This window comes from Adelges cooleyi, unplaced genomic scaffold (genome assembly GCF_023614345.1).
Source record: "Adelges cooleyi isolate 19-005CV unplaced genomic scaffold, UGA_ACOO_1.1 ACOO_flye_CR_arks_rails_tigmint_CR_PRNA_255, whole genome shotgun sequence".
Taxonomy (NCBI): domain Eukaryota; kingdom Metazoa; phylum Arthropoda; class Insecta; order Hemiptera; family Adelgidae; genus Adelges; species Adelges cooleyi.
In genome coordinates, this window is record NW_026095921.1 from 3874 (window position 1) to 23725 (window position 19852).

Sequence of the window (19852 nt, forward strand, 5' to 3'; positions counted from 1 at the left end):
TCCTAAAAAGAAACCCGTTTAAACAACAAAATATATTAGGCACTAGATGTGCCTTGTGAGAGCTATAAATTTAAGTAAATAAGTCACTCCTCTTAAAATTCAAAGTAGGTCCAACTAAAAGTCTGTGTATTAAAGGGTCAAAATAAATTTGTAGCTGGAATAAATAATTCACATTTGTTCCTGTAATAATTTAGTTTGGACAATTATTTATTTAGTTGTTCCCGCTAGAAATTGATCGTGTCCCTATATTATCCCACATTTTAAGTAGGACAATAATTAAGAGATATTATTAAATTTTTATAGAAACAGTTTTGTTAAAGTATGACGCAAATGGCAATGTTATTTGTATAACACCAGACTGTTCATGTTTCTAAAGAGCACTATAGCCGGGTAAAATATATATTTAGTAAAAAACAATTTTGGTTAGCGTTGTACAAAAAAATTGTCCAATATTTCAAATAATTCCCATATTATTAGAACCAAATAAGTCAAGTTGTTAAATGTATTATTACATAGAGCCACAGGCCAGAGTATCGTTGATGAATAAATTTCATAAAAAGAAACCCGTTTAAATAACAAAATATATTAGGCACAAGATGTGCCTTGTGAGAGCTATAAATTTAAGTAAATAAGTCACTCCTCTTAAAATTCAAAGTAGGTCCAACTAAAAGTCTGTTTATTAAAGGGTCAAAATAAATTTGTAGTTGGAATAAATAATTCACATTTGTTTCGTAATAATATAGTTGGGACACCTGTTTATTTAGTTGTTCCCGCTAGAAATTGGTCGTGTCCCTCTATTATCCCATATTTTAAGTAAGACAAGTTTTAACAGATATTATTCAAACTTTATAGAAACAGTATTGTTAAAGTATGACGCAAATGGCAATGTTATTTGTATAACAACAGACCGTTCATCTTTTTAAAAAACACCAAAAACGGGTAAAATATATATTTAGTAAAAAACAATTTGGTTAGCGTTGTACAAAAAAATTGTCCAATATTTCAAATATTTCGGATACTATTAGAACCAAATAAGTCAAGTTGTTAAATGTATTATTACATAGAGCCACAGGTCAGAGTATCGTTGATGAATAAGTTTCATAAAAATAAACCCGTTTAAATAACAAAATATATTAGGCACAAGATGTGCCTTGTGAGAGCTATAAATTTAAGTAAATAAGTCACTCCTCTTAAAATTCAAAGTAGGTCCAACTAAAAGTCTGTTTATTAAAGGGTCAAAATAAATTTGTAGTTGGAATAAATAATTCACATTTGTTCCTGTAATAATTTAGTTTGGACAATTATGTATTTAGTTGTTTCCGCTAGAAATTGATCGTGTCCCTATATTATCCCACATTTTAAGTAGGACAATATTTAACAGATATTATTAAAACTTTATAGAAACAGTATTGTTGAAGTATGACGCAAATGGCAATGTTATTTGTATAACACCAGACCGTTCATGTTTCTAAAAAGCACTATAGCCGGGTAAAATATATATCTGAGTATATTCAGATTGTATTAAAAAGAAACCTGTTCAAATAACAAAATATGTTAGACACAAGATTGCCTCTGTTTTCCAACACTACCGACCACACGATGCTGCAGATGATTCATCGTACCGAGCAGCAGCTGATACCACATCACCGTTGTTCTCTACCGTTCAACCGTGTTTTTGCTTGATTTTATTGGTTTTTTTCTGTACACCGTTTTCCTTTTGTTTTACTCAAAACCGTTTTGTATTAGAGCAATAATCACATTCGACCGTTCCGAGTTTTACTGTACAGTCCACAACACTGAACCGACCGACTACCAGAGCGACCGATGTAAATATTATTGCATAATTGTATATATTTAGTTTTAAGTTAGTTATATTGTCATAGCGAGCTGGCCAGTGATGAGAACTTATTGTATAGTATTCTTTGTTTTTTAATAGCAGTTCTTTGCATGAGTTAAATATCGTGTTATATATTTGTACATACTTACTATACAGTTTTCCTTTTAACGAACATTATTTGGTCTTTCGAACCAATGATTATTTTTTTAGTATTAAGTCTTCCCATTTGGTTGATCCACCGGTTATGAGTTGTTTTTTTTTGAGTTGGTCGTATAATTCTGTGGCTTGGTGGAGCAAGAAGGGCCAATGTCGCTTTTTGCAACTTTCGGAAAATGAGCTTTGAAGTTTTTATTTTTCATTAGGCTCTGTGTTAATTTTTTCTCATCAAACTCTTCGTGAGTAATTCATTTTTTGACCTCAGAGTGTGATTTTTTCACAGTATATTAAGAATGATTCAATTTTTTCAATTAGCGAACTAACTCGCTTGTGCACAAAATCGACGCTGGCCCTTTTTGCTCCAAGCCACAGAGTTGTATTCTTGTTGCGCGTGTGTCACCGCATCTCGTACCGATTACCGCTACACCGCTCCACGATACCAACGCGCGCCGCCAGGTCTTGTGACACACTTGTTGTGTACAGCGTGTGCCCAAGTGAGTATATACAAATATATACCACGGTATTTAAAATTGTTTTTCGTTTGATCGCCAAAAATACATTGTTAACACTAAGAACATGCAAAAATAAGTTTCTTTTTACTTTGACTTAAATTTTCAAGAAAAATATTAGTCATTTTTCGAATGAAAAAAAAAATTGGTTATAAAACTAAAAAGTATTTAATATAATTTATCGTTTCTTTGATAATTGAATACACATTAAAAATCAAATATAAAAAAATAAAAATATTTTGTCCGCCCCGACAATTATTTATTTAGTTGTTCCCGCTAGAAATTGGTCGTGTCCCTCTATTATCCCATATTTTAAGTAAGACAATATTTAACAGATATTATTCAAACTTTATAGAAGCATTTTATTAAAGTATGACGCAATTGGCAATGTTATTTGTATAACAACAGACCGTTCATCTTTTTAAAAAACACCAAAAACGGGTAAAATATATATTTAGTAAAAAACAATTTGGTTAGCGTTGTACAAAAAAATTGTCCAATATTTCAAATATTTCGGATACTATTAGAACCAAATAAGTCAAGTTGTTAAATGTATTGTTACATAGAGCCTCAGGTCAGAGTATCGTTGATGAATAAGTTTCATTAAAATAAACTCGTTTAAATAACAAAATATATTAGGCACAAGATGTACCTTGTGAGAGCTATAAATTTAAGTAAATAAGTCACTCCTCTTAAAATTCAAAGTAGGTCCAACTAAAAGTCTGTTTATTAAAGGGTCAAAATAAATTTGTAGTTGGAATAAATAATTCACATTTGTTCCTGTAATAATTTAGTTTGGACAATTATTTATTTAGTTGTTCCCGCTAGAAATTGATCGTGTCCCTATATTATCCCACATTTTAAGTAGGACAATATTTAACAGATATTATTAAAACTTTATAGAAACAGTATTGTTAAAGTATGACGCAAATGGCAATGTTATTTGTATAACACCAGACCGTTCATGTTTCTAAAGAGCACTATAGCCGGGTAAAATATATATTTAGTAAAAAACAATTTTGGTTAGCGTTGTACAAAAAAATTGTCCAATATTTCAAATAATTCCCATATTATTAGAACCAAATAAGTCAAGTTGTTAAATGTATTATTACATAGAGCCACAGGTCAGAGTATCGTTGATGAATAAGTTTCATAAAAAGAAACCCGTTTAAATAACAAAATATATTAGGCACAAGATGTGCCTTGTGAGAGCTATAAATTTAAGTAAATAAGTCACTCCTCTCAAAATTCAAAGTAGGTCCAACTAAAAGTCTGTTTATTATAGGGTCAAAATAAATTTGTAGTTGGAATAAATAATTCACATTTGTTCCTGTAATAATTTAGTTGGGACAATTATGTATTTAGTTGTTCCCGCTAGAAATTGATCGTGTCCCTATATTATCCCACATTTTAAGTAGGACAATATTTAACAGATATTATTAAAACTTTATAGAAACAGTATTGTTAAAGTATGACGCAAATGGCAATGTTATTTGTATAACAACAGACCGTTCATGTTTCTAAAGAGCACTATAGCCGGGTAAAATATATATTTAGTAAAAAACAATTTTGGTTAGCGTTGTACAAAAAAATTGTCCAATATTTGAAATATTTCCCATATTATTAGAACCAAATAAGCCAAGTTGTTAAATGTATTATTACATAGAGCCTCAGGTCAGAGTATCGTTGATGAATAAGTTTCTTAAAAAGAAACCCGTTTAAACAACAAAATATATTAGGCACAAGATGTGCCTTGTGAGAGCTATAAATTTATGTAAATAAGTCACTCCTCTTAAAATTCAATATATATATATGAATATATTTATCTTATTTAAATTGCTTCAAAATACCATAACCTTCTTATCTCCGAACCAAAAACAATTGTGACCAATATCAAATGTATATTTCTTTATTATTATTCGCAGATAAAAATGAAAATCTTTTGTGTATTAGTAACTTTTCTATTCCTTGTGGATATTTTCGCAAATGTCTATGGTAATTATTTTATTTTCATAGTTATACAAATAAAATCTTTCAATTTAAAAAAAAAATCAATATTTCACTTTATTGCAGATGATTACTTGTATAGTATTTACATAACAAGTCAGTAACATTTATATTTAAAAAAAAAATGTTTATTAATTTTTTAAATCCACTGTTTTTATATGTATTTTTTAAATTTTGTATCACAGCTGGAGCCATCAAACAAGCTTCTACTCTAAATGATTTAATTGTAGGAAATAGAGCTAGAAAAAGTAAGATATTATATTTAAAATATTATACTAATATATTATATAGAAGCTTTGTTATATGTACCTAATTATCAAGTTATTAGTAAGTTAAAAATTACAGTTTTTTTCAATAGTTAAGAAAAGTGTACCAGATATGTAGAGCAGTGTACAGAACAGTATCCAGCGATACGGTAGTGGCGTGGAACTATGTAAAAAAAATAGCGAAGCGTCCACCGCCGTTTATACTAGGGTTGGGACTAATATTCGGATTTTGCGGATATCCGGATAATTCGGATACGGATATCCGAAATCCAGATAATTTCGGATATCCGGATAATTGATCAACTATCCGGATAACCGAAACTATCCGGATAGTTTCGGATATCAAATAATATTTCAATTATCCGTAGAACCAAAACTATCCAAATAGTTAAAAATTATCCGTATAGTTTCGGATATTCATTTAATTTTTAACCAGCCGATTATATTTTTTTGAGTACTCAAATTTATGTATTTTTTGAAACTTTTACGGGTTGAAATATCACGTGGATGATTTTCAGATATATCCGTGTCAGTGGTTATTAACCGGCAGCGGAACAGTCGTGACAACCCTGAGGATGGACTCTGCAAAGAGTCCGAATAGTCGGTTAACAACCACTGACACGAATATATCTAAAAATCATTCATGTGATAGTAAAATTTAATTAGGTGTCATTATTTTATTATTCGGTATGTTTAAAAACACCGTATATTATTAAGATATATTTGTCTTATAAAAATGAAATGAATAACCGAAGCTATCCGGATAATTTTTAACTATCTGGATAGTTGATCAATTATCCGGATATCCGAAACTATCCGGATTTCGGATATCCGTATCCGAATTATCCGGACAATTCGGATATCCGAATATCCGGATAGGCCCAACCCTAGTTTATACTACACACAAAGTATCGCAATCCCATTAAACGCGTTAAAATTTGATCAAAAATGTTGCGCCTTTTTTGTGATTAAATAGCTAAACAAAATTGGTTTTATGAGATATCATTAGATTGGAAAAGTTGTGTAGATCTGGTATTTCAAATAAACATATATATTGGTCGAATACTTTCTTAGTTACAAGCAAAATAGTACAACACTTCTGAGGTCTCCAGACAGTTGTTTTATCAAATATTTTATGATAAATTTATAATGAACCACGCGTTACAGACAGTATAATAAAATAAAATAAAATAAATAAAAAATTTAATTTTTCTCATTTTTTCAATTCTATATTCTGTAATAACGAGTGAGTACTCTGTGTCATTTCTATTTAAATGTATAAACAAAACTACTGTTATCCCAACAAATACCCTTCATTAACTAAGTGTAAATGGTCACAAAGTAAAAAAAAAATTTCAAAATAAGTCTTAAAATATATATGTAATATAATATAGTAACTATGTAAATACCATAATGTAATAAATGTATTATACATCGTTGCCAACAAACAAAAATCTGTCTACATGTTTTTCAACCAGTCATGAAAATAAGTAATTTTACTTTACTTGGCTGGAGGTCGAAGTTTGTTTTCCTGCAATAGTTTTCTTACTATGTTCTAATAATAAAATTTATTTACTAGTTCGGAAGTAGAAAAACAAACTTCGACTTCCGTAATAAATTAATTTAGTTATTCTTATGACTGGTAATACATATTATAAAACAATATGGTAGTTCCTATGTTATACCATGTATTTTAAGGATTATGTTGACAATTATTATTTTTTACCTATCTACCATTTATACTGAGTTAACGAAGTGTTTTTGTACATAAGCTGTTTCTAATAATTGAACCTGAAACTTAATTAAATGGGAGTAACGTTAAGTTAAATGGCTACTGCTCAAAGCCGGGTTCAATATTATTCTAACATTTTTATGGTATATAATTTTATTATATTTCAATATTTTAATATAGACAAAATCTTCATTTGTTTATTCTAGATCGATTGGAGCATCTGATCGAAACATTGGTTGATAATTCTTATAACGGCCTAGACTACAAGGACTTCTGTAAACATAATTATAATAATAATATTAAAACGAATTAAGACAAGAGTAGAAAAAAATATTAGAAAATTGCATGCAATTGATGAGTGTTATTAATATCATATGTTTCACCGTAATTTGAATAGATGCTTTATGAAAAAATACTGATGTTAGTTCTAGCATCCTCGTCGGATTAATATGTTTTACTCTCATCACCTAAACCGCATGAACTCAGCCATTACATTTCATAACGATTTCCCAGTCTATATAATATTATAGTTTTTTCTACTTTGACCTTCGTCTATTAATTTATAATTAAATAATGTAATAATCTATTATAGCAAGTCGAATTCAATATCATTAATTTATGTAATATCATTTCCAGGCAAAATTAATTTTTTGATCGCTGTACCGGGTAATAGTTTTTGTTGAATTTTATGAAAATATTTCCAATATTTCATTTCTATTAAATTTTCCAAAGAGACTCTCATCTTAATGAAAATACTGTGGAGCATGATTCTTCAAAGTTACTAACACACATGTTTTTCCTACCATGAAATTCGTCTTCCTGTTCATAGTAGAAAATAAAAAACAATGCAATATCATTAAATTAATATGTTGTTAATTTCAGATCGAACAGATATTGTCTCGGAAATAGCGGGTAATAATTTTCATTGCACTTAATGGACAATTGTTTTGATATTCTTTATTCACATAAGAGTTTTGTTTAAATTTCAGATGAAATAGACAAAGAGGAATTAGAAAGTAACCATATTTTTATATTTTATATTTTTAACACTTCGATAAGAATCATATCTACTTATTCCCAAAAACTAATAAGACATATCTGTTTTAATCTTAAAAAATATGTAGGTACATTTAAATTGTTTTTGTTTTACATTTTAGAAGCCATTTATTACCTTCGAAATCTGATACAAGACATAGAAAGTATAATTGGTAAATATAAAAAAATTTAAAAAAATAGTTACATATTTTTGTAGTTTTATACAAAAAATAAACTTATAACCTCAAGTCATAAAGCTATACATATGTTTTATGTTTAAACTTTTAAGAATCATTTGAAATATAATTTAAATCGTTTATTTATACATCTCTATAAGATATAAATTGACATTTATACAAAAATATTTTACCATAGCTAATATTGATCTACTTAACTTCAGTTAATAGAGTGAATGTATAAAATATGGTTCACGGTATTTTTCCCGAATCGATGACTTTAAAATAAGTCATTCGAATTACCGAATGACTTGTAAAATGTAAGTAATAAATATTTTCATTACAAGCATCGGGTATACGGACTTTCCGGAAAAAAGTCATACGGGAATTTTGATTAGGGAAAAAGGTCGGATACTATAAAGGTATGAACCTTGTTTTATTGACTGCTTAATGATTTAATGTTTGATTTATTTATTACAGGATGTGTATTTGCTGTAATTAAACAAGGTAATTACGAATATTTTGATAGCTTCAAATAGCCTTTAAACCGTATTTTAGAGTTGATATTTGGTACATTTTATTTATTTAATGTTTTATGTCAAATACTAATTATTTTAGTAAACTAAAATTATTGTTGAGGAAAGAGAGAGAGAGAGAGTGTGATGACAGTGTTAATGTGTAATACATTCTTTGGGATTTCGAGTACAGAATGAATACATTTGTTGAGTTTCAAAATGGTTGAACAAAAAGTTAATTCTTCTTACAGTTCTTTGTAATGTAATGCATTAATTATGCATAAAGAGCTACTAAAATATTATTTATTTTTATTATTTCTTCGCAACATGGTCATATAATAATTATTTTCATAGATTTGGGAACACCAAACGAACTTGCAAGCGAACGGAGAGATTTTGTTGTTCCTGCTATAATAAGGATAATGAGACGTCGTTTATCAGGTAAATATTATTATAGAGCTGTAAAGTGTTTAAATGCTATCAATATTATATGAGCTGGTGAAAATGAAAGTGCCGTAAGTCAAATTTAAAAAAAATCATACTCTAAGAGAGAGCACCGCCTAGAATGTTGTTATTTAATACAAAGCTATAGAAATACAAAACGCAAACCCCTTCTATTTCTTAAAACAACTTAAATATGACTTACGCAACTTTCATTTTTACTGGCTCATATTTGTGTATAAGTTATTTTATAAGAACAAGGATAAAAATGAATTTAGTTTTTAACAATTAACCAAGTAAATTATAACTACTAACAAGTACTTTTATGTAATACAAATAGCTTGGCTGTACAATACGGATACCATGCTTATTGTATTATTTTATGACTTCATATAAACTAATAAAATATTTGTGTGCTAGATCACAAAGAAAAGTAGTAAATAGTAAACTAATATCACTAAATTAAAAAACAAAATTTTCAAATTTTTTAGATGGAACTTTGAATAATGAAGCCTATTTATTACCTCAATGTCGTTTGCTAGGATTATACTTGAGTACACAATTACCACGTTCATACATAAAAGAAGTTGAGATTGACTTAACTTACCGTAAATGTATCTTAATCGATAATAATGAAGGCAAAATGAGATTGGACGTCTACGATTCCACCCACATCGAACATTTTGAACGTCTACCATTATAATTTAAAACCTGTATATGTTAGAAAAACACTGGCATCTATATTCTGTTCATTCCATGTTATATTATAATTTATCTTATTATTATCACTATATGCAATATAAAATTGTAAAATATTATACATATATACGCTGGCGGATAATGAACCGTCGGTGGATTTTCTCAATAGCATATTCCACATAATACAATTTTTGTAATGTCTATTTCTGTTTTATTTCATGTCTATCAAAATATAATTAATAGTTACTGATAAAGTAAAGATGTATTTTTTTATCTAATCTATTCCAACTATTTATTTCTGCTTCTAAATCCTTTCCTTATACGAGTATGTATACCTTGATTAAATGACTGTGCAAAATTGGGTGACAGGTTCATCGTTTATATTTCTAATAGATAATTCATCTTAATGGTTATTATATAGAGATTTGATGTTAGATGTAACATAACCTAAATGGAGTTCAAATGTTGGTTACTAAATAAAACGTTTAGAATAATTAATTACATATATATATATATATATATATATCGACAGTTATAAAAAAAAGTTTAAAATATTTTATTAAGTTATGGAAAAAAATATCCTGACCGGTCGGCCACAATGGACATAACTCGTGATTTGGTATTTACATTGCTACAAAACTAAAAAAAAAAGACCCTAAAAATAATGAAAATGTATTGTGTTTTTGCACCCTAGAAATTTGAGGTCGTGTCTAACGTGTTGCGAGATTGGTCGGTAAAAATATAGAAATTATGAGAACGACGTTGAAATGTCAGTGTAATAGGAGGTTCTGGAGACTTTGCGCTGAGGTTATGTTTTTCAGTAGATATTCATGGCTGACTTTAACAAAGTGTTACTACACTGCCCTAGAGAACTGTCGGTTTCACCTAGTTTACCAAAAGTTGTGTTCAAAAGTTCAGAGGAGCTTTGGAGTAGAGTATCGCCTTCAGTTAATAATTTCTTAATAGACGAATTTGATGGGAGATCTGATTGCAACTTTCGTTAAGGAGGCACGGGAATTTGAGCTTTTACTTTAGAGGACGGAATAAAATCCGGATCAACTAATTTGTTATCGATAGGACTACTACTTCTACTACTAGAGTTACTAGAATTATTCTTAAGCAATATTTACAGTAGAATACATTTTCTGAACTATTATTTTTCTTAAACCAAAACAAATTATGTACCTTAATTTAGTCACCTAAATATGAAAGCGTCTCCAAGATATTAAATTTATTATTGGCACTTCTATATATTAAAAAGTGAAAAAAATAAGAAAAATAAGAAAATACTGATTATACATAAAATCTAAATAAGCAGATTCAACTGTAAAAGAATTAAGTTTTCAATTTTAAATTTTTGTAACAGACATATTTTATTATAAAGGCTTTAGAATCACTATTATTATAACATTATATATTTTATAAGTTATAATAATAATTAGTAAGTACTAATAAAAAGATTAGAAACATATAAACTATTTAATTTAATAGTTATTAATAAAATAAAAAAGACAAGTTCTGATAATTTAATGTTTGCGTGACACAACCCCTAACTTTATTTCTGAAGTTTGAGTATCATAGTGTGATTTTGTGTAATTGAGTCACAAACTATTGAACCATATTTTTATTAACGTGATCTTGATAAGAAATAACTTGACTTAGAAAAAAAATTAAATATCAATGATGTTGAAAAATTTACCGTTACAGAAAAATCAAATCTTTTTTGCCAACAGAATGTGGAAAACTGAAAAAAAAGTAAAAGTACTTTGAATCACAGTTTGGAACTACCGACTTAAATTAAGTCGATAACTAATAAAATTTCAAACTTAACTGTGATTTTGTTGTAGGTTTTTTTAAACACTGTTTACAAATATCTAGTCTTTAGACAACTTAATCATTTAAACACAGTCCACTTTTTTGCATTATTTTTTATTAATAAAGTTGATTATATAAAAAGTTATTTATAAATGTAAAATAGGCAACATTTTAAATATTTACTGTAGAATTAAAATAGTAAGCAAATTAAATCCAAAATTCCTTATTTAGTGTAAATTGTTTAAAACAATTATTTGAGCACAGAACATCTTCTGAATAAATTGAACATAATTAAACAAATAATAGTAACGCTTCGCGACGCTTGTCCATTCAATGTATGCACTTATGAGATTGTAAGCCAAATTTTAAAGCCATTGTTTACTACCTATAAGGACTATAAAAATTATAATTTTCATAATAGCATGATAATAATCTGTTAGCCTGTGCTGTTACTTGTTGAATGTAGAACATAGATAGTAGAAAACTATGATGACTAGATTAATGATAATAATATTCTGTATTATCATCATAGCAGCAGTTCTCAACCTACTTGTACCACAGTTTTTGATTGTTGTGGTAAAATAGCCATTCGTTAGCCGCTTTCAATATAGGTCTGTCAACCTACCTGTCATGACGGTGTGTTAGAAAAGTCGGTTATCTATAAATATGAGTCGCTGGTCAACCAAAATATCACAAAACATTTTATTGTGTTTGATTATCTGTGAACTCATCTATCGGACAATGCGATCATAAATAAGTATTTTATTGGCCCCCGGTCTTTGGAAAACCATAGAAATATAACAATTGTTAAGAGAAAATTTAATATCTTTACAAAGTCATAGCTAACGACTAGATGGATAAAAATCAATAATTCAAACGATAACATATTTTAAAATTGTTTGCCTACAAATTTATGGACATAAAAACATATGTTGCCATTTGAAAACGTGAACTTAGACGCTTTTTATCGTATAAGGGATGAAAATAAAAGTTTTCAAAGCATTGAAAAATGTAGTAAAACTTATATCTAAAAGAATAGGAAAAATTTTTTTTTCAAAATATTCATATTTTCCTTGAAAATGAGTGTCTTACGTTAGTTGGATCACCCTGTATATATATATATTTTTTTTTTTTATCTAGAACAATTTTAACGAGTAGAACGATATTTTTTTTTCAATGTGTTCAGAATTCTTTAATCAGAGGTCCAAATTCGGACTTCCACTAGATAATGTGTAAGATTTTATTTTGTACTTTGGAATTTTGTTGTATGAAATGCGCTAGTACATTATTTACCTTTAATTCCCAGATTTTGTGTATTATTCAATGCGTTAGACATAAAATACCTTGAATTTGTGTGCAAAACCACAGTCAGTTTTCATTGTTTTTAGTGTCTTATTTTTTTATCTTCGTAGCGATGTAAATATCAAAGTAGTACACACGTACACGTAAAGTATACAACATGAGTAGTAGCCCACAAAAAACAAGTTTACAAATTTAGAATTTAGCACACAACAATGCGTTGGAAAAAAAAATTTAAATCGGCATTCTTTTTGATTTAAAATATTATGTAGGATTAGTTATCGTACCCTGCATTGTTCGTATTTCAATGATATATTTTAAGTCAATCTAATACCATTGTGGTTGACCAGCCAGGATTTCCATAACTGGCTTTTTATGTAAAATATACACTAGACTGTTTTATTTAGTCACTCATCATTAGAACTCCGTTTAGGTTATGTTACCTCTAACACCAAATCTCTATATAATACTTAATAACCATTAAGATGAATTATCTATTAGAAATATAAACGATGAACCTGTCACCCAAATTCGCACAGTAATTTAATAAAAGTAGAAATATAAAGTGTAAGGATTTAAAAGCAGTAATAAATAGTTGGAATAGATTAGATGAAAAAATACAACTTTACTTATTCGGTAATCATTAATTTTATTGGTAGACATGATATGACACATAAATAGACATATAAAGTTACGTACTTACTGTACAAAAAAATGTATTATATGAAATATGTTATTGAAAAAATCCAAAGACGGTTGTTTTCCCGTCAGCTTAAATATATGTATAATATTTTAAAAATTCTGATTTTATAGTGTATATAGTGATAATAATAAGATAAACTATAATATATTATGTAAAGAACAGAATACGGAGGCCACTGTTTTTTTGACATTAGGTTAGGATGTGGGTGGAACTTGTGGTTGTATACGTTGTAATTGTGTCTCGAGTGTTTCTCGGAATTGGCCATTTCCGTCTACTTCTGACCACGAGCCACCGATTTTACTGTATCTCTTTTCGAAATGATGTCTATCCTTGAAGATACATGTATGGCCAGTTGGGTCAATGTTAACTTCTTCTATGTATGCTAATGGAGATTGTGTACTCAAGTACAATGCTAGCAAACGACACTTAGGTAATATAGGGGCGTCATCAGGTGCACCTAAAAAAATTGAAAACATTTTTTTTTTAGTATGCTCATTTTAGCTTACTAGTTACTACTTTTCTTTATTGTGCAGGACACAACTATTTTATTTGTTATTACGAAGTCATAAAAAATAATACAATAAGCATGGTGTCGTATTGAACAGCCACGCTGTTTGTATTGCATGAATGTACGTGTAAGTAGTTATAATTTATTTAGTTAATTGTTAAAATGTAAAATAAATTGTATCCTTGTTCCTATTAAATAACTTAAAAAAAAATATATATATATATATATTAATAGCGTTTAAAAACCATACAACTCCATAATAATATTTACCTAATATACGACGTGTGATTGCACTTCTTAAAGACCAAACAACATATGCTCTTCTTATATTTTTAACGTCTTCACGTGTTGCCCCGGCTAAAACAATAATTATTAAAAGACCGTATTGCGGAGAAATAATAAAGATAAATAATACATTATTCACTAATTGTGATACAACCAACTTTTTGTACAGTCACATATTATTGTTGAAACTCAACAAATGTACACTTTCTATACTTCAAATCCCCAAAAAATTATTACACATTAACACTCTAGTCTCACTTTCTCTAACTCTCTCCTCAACAAAAAGTTGAATTTATTACAATTGTTTTCTGACAAAAATAAAATAAATAAAATTAAGCAAATATCAAATCTAAAACAAGCTTTTAAGGCTATTAATGAATATAAAAAAAATCGTAATTACGAGCAAAATCAATTGAATATATGCCACTTAGTCCTGTAACAAACACATCAAACATCAAATTATTATGCAGTTAATAAAACCAGGTTTATATAAATTATATATAAATATTTACTCTATAACTGAGGTTAATTAGATCAATATTAATTAATGCAATATTTTATTGTATGAAATATGTAAATTTATACCTTACAACGATTTTCAAATAAACGGTTTACATTTTATTTTGAATAATTCTTAAAATTTTAACATAAAACGTATATAACTTTATGACTTCAATTTTTATTTTATTATTTTATTAAAAATAAAAAAATATGTAACTATTTTTTTTTTTTTAATTAAAAAATACATTCTTTTTTATATTTACCTAATAGTGCCTCTAATTGTTGAAGCATTATGTCTAAGAATTGATTGGCTTCTATAATTTAAAACAAACTACATTTAATGTACATTTATTTTTAATGTACCCACATATGTTTTATTATTGAAACCGATATTTCATATTGGTATTTGTCAATAAGTACATATTATTATTCTCAACTTAATATAAATAATAAATATGCAATAAGAATAATAAATATTATATATAAAAAAAGGTTTTTACTTTCAATTGGGCGAGGTGGAGGTTCTGAAATTAAAACAAAAATCTTGTGTGCATAAAGAATATCAAACAACTGTTTGGAACGCTTCCATAAAGTGCAATGAGAAATTATTACCGTCTACTTCCAAGAGAATTTCTATTTCGTCTGAAATTAACAACACAAAAATGTATGTTATTGCATTTAATTTTATATTCTATTATAAACAAGAAGATAAATTTCAAGGAAGAAAAAACATGTGCGCTGATAATTTGGAAGAAGTATGCTCCACTGTATATTAAATACGATGAGAGTCTCTTTGGAGAATTCAATAGGAATTAAATATTGGAAATAATTTTATAAAATATAACAAAATCTATTACTCGGTACAGCTAACAAAAAACAAATTTTACCTGAAATTAACATTAAATAAATAAATGATATTGAATTGAATTTGCTATAATAAATTATTAGTTATCACATTATATATATTTATAAATTATAAGACGAAAGTCAAAGTAGAAAAAACTGTATTATATAGACTGATGCATTTAGATGCAGTCATTAGATGCAGTTTAGGCGATGAGAATAAAATATATTTATCAGACGAGATTGATAGAGCTATTTATGAGCATCAGTATTTTTTCATAAAGCTTCTATTCAAATTTCGCTGAGAAATATAATAATTATAACACTAATCAGTTGCATAAAGTAAATAGGAGATGACGTTTTTATATTATTTTCAAATATTTTTTTCTACTCTTGTATTGATGTTTTTTATTATTATTATAATTATGATTACGGAATTCTTGGTATTTATAGTTATTATTGACATCATCAACCATTTTCTCAATTAGATACTCCAACTTAGATACTGTTGCATCTAGAATAAACAAATGAAGATTTTTGCTATACTAAAATATTAAAACTAAATCAAATTAGGTAAGACAAAGCTTCTATATGTATTAATATATAATTTTAAATATAATATCTTACTTGCTCCAGGTCTACCTTCTACAGACATTGGCTGAAAATAAGTATAACGGATGCCTGCAGCTGTGATACATAATTTAAAAAATATGTATAAAAACAGTGGATTTTAAAAACATTTGTTTATAAAATAAAAATGTTACTGACTTGTGAGGCCCACCAGATCATTATATTTCGCTTTAAAAAAGTGTAATGTTATTTTTTTTTCAAATTTTAGCTACCTTAAGTTGGTAAGTGTGAAAATAAAATAATTACCATAATCATTTGCGAAAATACCCACAAGGAATAGAAAAGTTATTACCAAACAGAAGATTTTCATTTTTATCTGCGAATAATAATGATTAAGAAAACATTTAATATTAGTCACAGTTACCTCCGGTTCAGAGATGAGAATGTTATAGTTCTGCGAACCCGTTTTTAATATGATTAATATATACATATGTATGTATAAACATTTTTCTACTTGACCCACAATATTTCCTAGACCGCTAACTGATTTTTTTGTATAGGAGATAGAAATCAAAATCGAAATGTTGATTATTTGGCCAAAATTACAGTAATTTCACTATACTGAGGATTGACAAAAATAAAAATAAGTCTGTTGACTATTTAAATTGCATAATATAAAACTTAGGTTACACTATTCAAAATAGAAATTAGGTAAAAGTATTCAGCTAAATTTTGTTATTAAAGTTACATTTTATATCCATTTAATTTTCAAGCATCTAAGCTTGACTACACATAATGGTTCTTAGTCAACCCAAAAGGATTTAAAACGAAACTATTAGTGAGTTAATAGCGTAAAGAAGATAACATTTAAGAGAGAATGTCAAATCCGTTTTAAAAGAACATCTTTAGAAATATAGTTATTACCATTATAAAACAAAAAACAGTGCTTGTTACGAGTACGCGCGGATGAAGTGAAACTTCTTTCAGAGACACTTAACCCATAGCATATTTGGTTTGTATTGTAATAAAATAAAATAAAATAAATAATATTATTATTGTCGGTTTTTTCCCTATATAAATCGCCGTATTAATTACTTTTTTATTTAAATGTATAATGGTTAAAAGAGAGGTAAAAGCCCACGTTGGTCACCATTTGTAATGGTTTAGATCAAGGTGTGTGGGTAAATGGGAAAAATTATGGAAGCTAACGGAGCTATCCTCTTCAAAATTAAACCATTACGCTAAATATTATTGTGATGTGTGTGAAAATGTTATTGTGTACGTACCTCGTTTGTAGTGGAGCAACAATGTTGAAGCAGCAGCTTGTAGATTAAATTAATTTATCACTTAGATTTAATAAAGAAATACACTTGCGTCTAATTCAAATCAGTCATCCATCTTAGGAACTGATATGTTTTCCTAACGCGCATACTTATAAATGGTATATCTATAGCTCACTCAGCGTATGATAATTATTTGCTTAAATTAAGTTGCTGTTTTGTTTGTACTTTGTATACCTTTTTAACTTGGTGATCCTCTACCAATGCTACCTAATAACTAGTCGAAGGACTACACAAGTTCGTTCAGAAGTTCTGTCTAATCAGGCTGTGATATTAAGAAGCGGCTAATCCGAAGATCCACGTATAACCTCACTCAATAGCCACTACTCTGATTGACTTCCCTTAGCTAAACACTAACTAATTTACTGTTTAACTACTTAAATGTTCCAATTGCTGGCGAGAGCATCCAAGTTCCAAGTGAATATGTTAATTCAATGAAATCGGATCACTCGAGCTGCATACGCTTCTCGAGAGAATTAAATGAACCAGGCCAGTCTCTCGGACTATGTTAAGATAGTTAAATTATAATAAAATACGGTCTAAGTCAACGTATGTTGTGTCGTGTTTTATTTTAATATATCCGTTTATACTTTTTGTAAAAATAATAATAATGCGTTTTTATCATTTAAAGCAACCGCCCGAATTTTATTTTATATACCGAGTGATTGGTTAACTATAGACCAGTCAATAACTTAAAATATATTAAACTTTTTTTAATTACTTTTTTTTTTTTAATTTAATAATTATTAGTTGGGACAAATTTGATATATTTATTAAAATTATAACTCCGTTCCTTGTATGTTTAAATCTTATAAACTTGAGTTTTTTAAATAGTAACGTATATATTGGATTAACTTTTTGAACTACGAATAACTTGCTGAATATTTTGACTGGTCGATAACCAGTTTTGGATAATTAGTTTTCTAGTTATTCAATTTTAAAATTGATGACGGAAGGGGAAGGGTGGTTGAGCAATGCGCGCAGATAAAAACATCTCTACTCTCCACCCTCCCTCCCGTCTTAAATTTTAAACCTGAGTAACTTGAAAACTTGAAATTATCCATAACTAGTTATCGGCCAGTCAAAATGTTAAAAAAGTTAATAAAATGTATACGTTACCGTTTAAAATTCTTAAGTTCATACGGTTTTAACATAAATGGGATGGGGTTATATTTTTCAAAAATATATTTAATTTGTCCCAACTAATAACAATACAATTTAATTAAAAATAGAATTAAAAAAAGTCTAATATCTTCTAAGTTATTGACTGGTCCATAGTTAACCAATCACCCGGTACGTTTGTACACACAGGAACCGTTTGTTAGAAATAAAGCAAAAAAACCAGTACAGTGGGGTCGGTGCATAGTGGGGACGGAGCATAGTTGGGTCGGGGCATAGTGGTGACGGGGAGGTCACAGGTTTACAAGAATTTATAAATCTGAAAGTGATAAAATCACTTTCGAAAAAACGCTTCGATGCAAATCGGTAGTTAGTATTTTCAAGCCAGTACAGTCCAAACCAAGCACAGTATAAACCAGCAAAGTTAGAAAGTTTAAAATGAAGGTTCTGTATTTACAAATGAGCATCAAAGCGTTAATTTGAAAGTGATTTTATCCGAGAGGACTAGTACAGTAGAGTATTGGCATAATGTAATCAAAGCAATGAGGAAACGGACAGGTCACAGGTCTACAAGAATTATTATAAATAAAAGTGATAAAATTGAATAAAATCGCTGTAGGTTCTGTATTTACAAATGAGCATCAAAGCGTTAATTTGAAAGCGATTTTATTCAATTTTATCACTTTTATTTATAATAATTCTTGTAGACCTGTGACCTCTCCGTTTCCTCATTGCTTTGATTACATTATGCCAATACTCTACTGTACTAGTCCTCTCGGATAAAATCACTTTAAAATTAACGCTTTGATGCTCATTTGTAAATACAGAACCTTCATTTAAAACTTTCTATCTTTGCTGGTTTATACTGTGCTTGGTTTGGACTGTACTGGCTTGAAAATACTAACTACCGATTTGCATCGAAGCGTTTTTTCGAAAGTGATTTTATCATTTTCAGATTTAAAAATTCCTGTAAACCTGTGACCTCCCCGTCACCACTATGCCCCGACCCAACTATGCTCCGTCCCCACTATGCACCGACCCCACTGTACTGGTTTTTTTAACACTATATGATTAAACATTTAAGAGTTTAATAAAAATACTTACTTAAATTGTGGAGTTCGTATGGGGTTGTTGGAAACAATCGATTTGTTCAGCTTTTGAAACTAAATGTACTGCTTGCGACTTGTGGTTGGGCCTATACTTCGACCAGAAAATCAGAATTCTAATAGGCTTTTGTAGTGTAACTATGTTCATTTATTTACATAACTGTTTCATTTTTTTTTTGTGATTTATCGTGTACATACGTTACTTAGAAAGCGTAGTTTAGACTATTTTATTCTACACACTACTCCTAAATAAAAAAAAATATATTATTCATCGGAATAGTATATTTATTTTACTATGGTCTTACAAAAACTGTTTCAATGGTTACAAATATTGAAATTTGAAACAACTGTAACAGTATTGAAATACTAAAATTCGAATAGCGTAAATTA

The 19852-nt window shown here is 28.4% G+C and overlaps 2 protein-coding genes and 1 long non-coding RNA gene across 3 annotated transcripts; 1 reads left to right on the forward strand and 2 right to left on the reverse strand.

Annotated features, from left to right (window-relative positions):
• Nucleotides 1–1616: 1616 nt before the first annotated feature.
• On the forward strand, nucleotides 1617–9593 carry LOC126837587 (uncharacterized). The gene is made up of 12 exons (XM_050571511.1): nucleotides 1617–1826; nucleotides 4428–4497; nucleotides 4576–4605; nucleotides 4695–4757; nucleotides 6714–6782; nucleotides 7144–7173; nucleotides 7390–7419; nucleotides 7497–7523; nucleotides 7665–7715; nucleotides 8199–8225; nucleotides 8588–8674; nucleotides 9166–9593. The coding sequence occupies exons 2-12, from the start codon at nucleotides 4434–4436 to the stop codon at nucleotides 9375–9377; spliced, it is 690 nt and encodes a 229-aa protein (XP_050427468.1). The 5' UTR covers nucleotides 1617–1826; nucleotides 4428–4433; the 3' UTR covers nucleotides 9378–9593.
• A 3602-nt stretch (nucleotides 9594–13195) lies between these two features.
• On the reverse strand, nucleotides 13196–15060 carry LOC126837592 (uncharacterized). The gene is made up of 5 exons (XM_050571519.1): nucleotides 14985–15060; nucleotides 14748–14798; nucleotides 14384–14416; nucleotides 13969–14055; nucleotides 13196–13647 (listed from the first exon to the last, which is right to left on the reverse strand). The coding sequence occupies exons 2-5, from the start codon at nucleotides 14773–14775 to the stop codon at nucleotides 13385–13387; spliced, it is 411 nt and encodes a 136-aa protein (XP_050427476.1). The 5' UTR covers nucleotides 14776–14798; nucleotides 14985–15060; the 3' UTR covers nucleotides 13196–13384.
• A 696-nt stretch (nucleotides 15061–15756) lies between these two features.
• On the reverse strand, nucleotides 15757–19500 carry LOC126837593 (uncharacterized). The gene is made up of 5 exons (XR_007685581.1): nucleotides 19461–19500; nucleotides 16204–16273; nucleotides 16096–16125; nucleotides 15955–16014; nucleotides 15757–15841 (listed from the first exon to the last, which is right to left on the reverse strand). It is a non-coding gene; the product is annotated as an uncharacterized LOC126837593 (long non-coding RNA).
• Nucleotides 19501–19852: the final 352 nt, after the last annotated feature.